The sequence below is a fragment of the Rhinopithecus roxellana genome, chromosome 15 (genome assembly GCF_007565055.1).
Source record: "Rhinopithecus roxellana isolate Shanxi Qingling chromosome 15, ASM756505v1, whole genome shotgun sequence".
Classification (NCBI taxonomy): Eukaryota; Metazoa; Chordata; class Mammalia; order Primates; family Cercopithecidae; genus Rhinopithecus; species Rhinopithecus roxellana.
The window spans coordinates 9,719,356-9,723,644 of NC_044563.1; the positions used below are offsets into that span (position 1 = coordinate 9,719,356).

The 4,289-nt window shown below is 49.4% G+C and overlaps 1 protein-coding gene across 1 annotated transcript; it reads left to right on the top strand.

Annotated features, from left to right (window-relative positions):
- Positions 1-334: 334 nt before the first annotated feature.
- Positions 335-3,727, top strand: LOC104679364 (secretoglobin family 1D member 1). The gene is made up of 3 exons (XM_010384910.1): positions 335-458; positions 2,216-2,403; positions 3,587-3,727. The coding sequence occupies exons 1-3, from the start codon at positions 404-406 to the stop codon at positions 3,614-3,616; spliced, it is 273 nt and encodes a 90-aa protein (XP_010383212.1). The 5' UTR covers positions 335-403; the 3' UTR covers positions 3,617-3,727.
- Positions 3,728-4,289: the final 562 nt, after the last annotated feature.

A 4,289-nucleotide genomic window follows, 5' to 3' on the forward strand; every position in this document is an offset into this window, starting at 1 on the left:
CTGAAGTGAGAACTCACCTTTGCCCTTGCACTGACATAAAGAACAGAGAGATAATCCTCAAAAGCCCAAAAGCAAACTGAGGTTCCAGGGAACATTGCCAGAGGCACCTGGACACTCACCTGGAGCACAGAGCAGAGTTCCTGCAGGGCTGCCCTCCTGTGCTCCGCCCCACTCAGGATGCAGGGAGGCGTGGGGACGTGACACTGATGGATGGCAGCAGCCCTGGCTAGGAAGGGAGGGCTGGGAGCCAGGCCTCATCACCTGCCAGATGCCCCTGTGGGCAGGACCAGACAGGCTCCCTAGGTACAAATAGCCCTGGGCTCCACGGTTCCACAGGTTCCTGGGGTTGAGTCTAAATCACTCATCATTGGTGAAAGCTGAGCTCACAGCAGAATAAGCCACCATGAGGCTGTTGGTGTGTCTCCTGCTGCTCACGCTGGCCCTTTGCTGCTACCGGGGTGAGTACCTCAGTCATGAGTCGCACCAGCCCCAGGAACACACCCTTCTCTGAGCACAAGGTCACCTATTCGGGTTAAGGGTGGGGTCTGGAACAAACCAAAATTCCAAACCTTATCCTGTTCTTGTTGAAGGAACTGCTCATAAAGCTCAGGCTTCATTTCATCAAATCCCCAGCACCTAGGAAGTTTTGCAGAAAATCAGTACAGACAAATGTCAGGAATTCTGCCTGAGCTTCACTCCCGGATGGGATCTGTGACAGATGATGTAATATGAGGTCTGGGGTGACTCTGGGCTCAGCCACTTCTCAGCCCTTTCACTGTGGGCAAGCTGCTCACCCTCCCCGCGCCTCCTCCTATCACTGGTGCTTAGAGCTTCTGCCGGGAGTGGCAATGGGAATGGAGTGGGATTATTGTGCCAAGGGTCTAGCTGTGGATGTGAAGCCAATCACTGTACTGTCAGACATTCTCCTCCCCAGACCTTTAGGTGCCAATTGAGCTCACAGCTTCTTACATTGTAAATTCAGACTCATAAAATGTTACATCTGGAAGGATCCTTGGAGAGCTCTCAGTCCAAGAAGAGACGGTGCTCTCTGATTCTCTCAATAAGAAGCCTGCAAATGAACTCTTAGAATAAGCAGTACTCAGTATATCTTCTAGGGGTCCTACCAGTAATGGTGGTAGAAATACTACAATGGTTAGCATCAGAACTTCTATTTTTCTAAAATTAATTCTGGCTGTTTTTTTCCACAGTTCATTTGGGTACTTTCCTTTCCCCTGTCAGGACCGATCCAGATTCTGATTTTTCTCTTTCCTCTTCCTTTCTGAACCTCTCCCTGTTTCCCTGTGACATCCCTGATCCTACCTGCTCCAAATAATTCCCACAGTTTGAAGTCGCGTAGTCAGGGGTCATGTTGAGCCTTGTGGGGCACTTTCTGGATGCACAATGTTTGCAAAAGACTTAGGGGAATGGAGATTCCAGACCAAGCAAAATGATTACTCCAGGTATTTCCAAAATTCCCAGTGGGAGCAGGAATGAGCCTCAGTTCCCTCCTGTCATCCTCTCTAAATATTCTAGACGTTGCTGCAGAATATGGTCCAAGTACAATTTCCTGTATAAGCTTCTAATGTGTGTTAAAACTGATTCACATTATTTTATTTTATATTCACATTATTTGATTTTGTTTTAATTTGTTTACCTTTTAGCTCTGTCTGTATTGGATCACATAAGCCTGAATCCTACAACTTATTCTCAAAACATCACCTTCAACATTTTAATAATTTTAACTTCTTTTCCAGATTTACTCATTTCTCTAATTTCTGATAGGATTCTGACTCTACTATTCACTTCAAAATTTGATTACCCAAAACCTCCTCTTCACCAATGTCCAAGACTAATAAAGTGTCACTTAACTGGCAGAGAAAAGTGATTATTTTCAAATCTAGAAAAGAGAACGTTGGCCATCCATCCAGAGCAGCTTTGGAAAGTAATGGGTGTGCTTTAAAAACAAAAACAAACAAACAAACAAAAAAAACCAAAGACTGAATGAGTGATCAGGAAGTTGGTTTTCCAGTTCTAGCTCTTCCCTTTGCTATGTGACCTCAAGGAAGTCACAACCTTCTGGGTCTGATGTTGTCATTGGCATAGTTATTGACCAGAAGCCTAAAAGCCTGGGGTTCCTGTCTGGTCTAACATCAGGGAGGCATGGGAGAAACACTGATTTCCTTACATAAATTATATTTTTATTCTTTTGCTCCAGCAAATGCAGTGGTCTGCCAAGCTGTTGGTTCCGAAATCGCAGGCTTCTTATTAGCTGGAAAACCTGTGTTCAAGTCCCAACTTGCCAAATTTAAGGCACCTCTGGAAGCTGTTGCAGCCAAGATGGAAGTGAAGAAATGCGTGGATCTGATGGCCTATGAGAAGAGAGTGCTAATTACAAAAACATTGGTAATTTCTGTCTCTTTCATGTGGCCAGGTCAGCAGCAGAGTGTGAAGTAAGATCAGCTTGCTGCTCTGTGAGGGACACAGGTGGTGGGGCATCTGGCTTGCTGGTCACCATTTGAGAAGGTCTCCTGGGGCCACAAGGTGGGTGCTTCCATTTCGCCTGCAGAACTCAACTCAGCTGCGCACAGCCTCCTGCATGTTCCCCCTCCTCAGGTCACCTGCCTGGATGCCATGTCCCCAGAGTGTGCTGAGGACATGGGGAGTGAGCCCGGGCCTAGGCAGGGGTGGTGAAGGGCCAAGTACGACTACCTCTCCACCTGGGGACTTTCCTGAGGCCGAGCTGCCCTCACACAGTCACTGTGGAATGTACTGGGGAGTGTGGGAGCCTCGAACAGGGAGAGGAAGGCAGGGAGGGGCCTAGAGCAGAGGCTTCTGCAGAGGCAGTGCTGGAGGGCTGGGCTTCTCTGCAGTTTCTGCAGAGTTAGGAAGGAGCTCCTCCCAGCTCCTCAGACTCCACGCTCCCCTCCTCACTCACGATGCTCTCCTGACCACAGCCAGTGGGCCAAGACCCTCGCTACTCCACTTCCTGCAGTGCCATGGAAGCGGGATGTTGTCACTCTGTCTTTCTCAAGAAATCAGAGGTTTTCTAGGGCCCTCTCAGCCTGGCTGCCTCTGGGTTGCTGTCCTGAGGTTTAGCTGCAAATGCTCATGGAAGGTGCAGGGTCAGGACTGAGGGGTGCTCGGGTCCTGAGGCAGAATTCCCACATGGGGAGGCTGGAGTCTCCTGGAAGCCAAGCTTTCCAGAGGCCCTCCCAGCCCTGACCAGCCTCTCAGTCCTGGGTCTCTCACTGCAGGAAACAGGAGACTCCAAGTCCTGGGACAGCCCAGACAATAACCTCTGGCTGCTCTGTCCACCCCTTCTTTCCCCCTCCATGAGGACCCTGGGCCTCACACTTGGATCCCCCCAGGGCTATTGGCCTGGCAAGGAAAGGCTGCTCCCTCACCGGCATGCATGCTGTGAAGCCCCCAGGCCTAGGCCCTGGTTTCCCCCACACACTGGGTTCCTGCCTCTGTCCTTCCAACTGTCTTTGGGAGCAGAATTCCATCAGCCACTTGGATGTTAACCTGTTGTCTCCAGGAGCCGCATGACCAACCTCACCTTCTTTTCTTTCCTTTTCTATTTCAGGGAAAAATAGCAGAGAAATGTGATCGCTGAGATGTAAAAACTTTTTAATGCTAGTTTCCACCACCTTTCAATGATACCCTGATCTTCACTGCAGAATGTAAAGGTTTCAATGTCTTGCTCTAATAAATCACTTGCCCTGAACTTCTCCACTGGTCTTGTTATGATCCTGCAGTCTCAGGCCTTGACTGAAACCACTCAGTCAAGAGTGGTTTCCATAGGGGAGTGGCTTTTGGGTATGGCTGACAATCAACTCCAGAGAACCAGCATCCCATTATCAATGGGACCTGAGTCCAGGCATCCCAGAAGGAACTATTTGGTAGGAATCATCCTGCATTCCTTACCGATTTTCCATCCTGCAGCCGTGAATGAAAACCGTGGTGAGGAGGACACAGGAATTACAGTGTTCCTGCTGGCCTTGTACTGAGGGAACCCCCAACCTGCCTGAGTGTCCAGGCCCAGGGTTCCCACCTAGCAGGGACCCTAGTGGATGTCCCCTCAGACCCACAGTCAGCCTGCTTGGTGCCACCTCTGCACTGTGGTTTCTCTCCTCTGTCATGTCCAGTATACTTTCTTTTCCATTTACCATAATTTGAGGACATCTCCAGGTTTCAACCTGGATTTCACATTTGTTCACTCCCCACACTCAGAGGACTCCTCAGTGTCTGCATCACTCACCAGCACCTGAGGCAAATGCTTCCTTCCT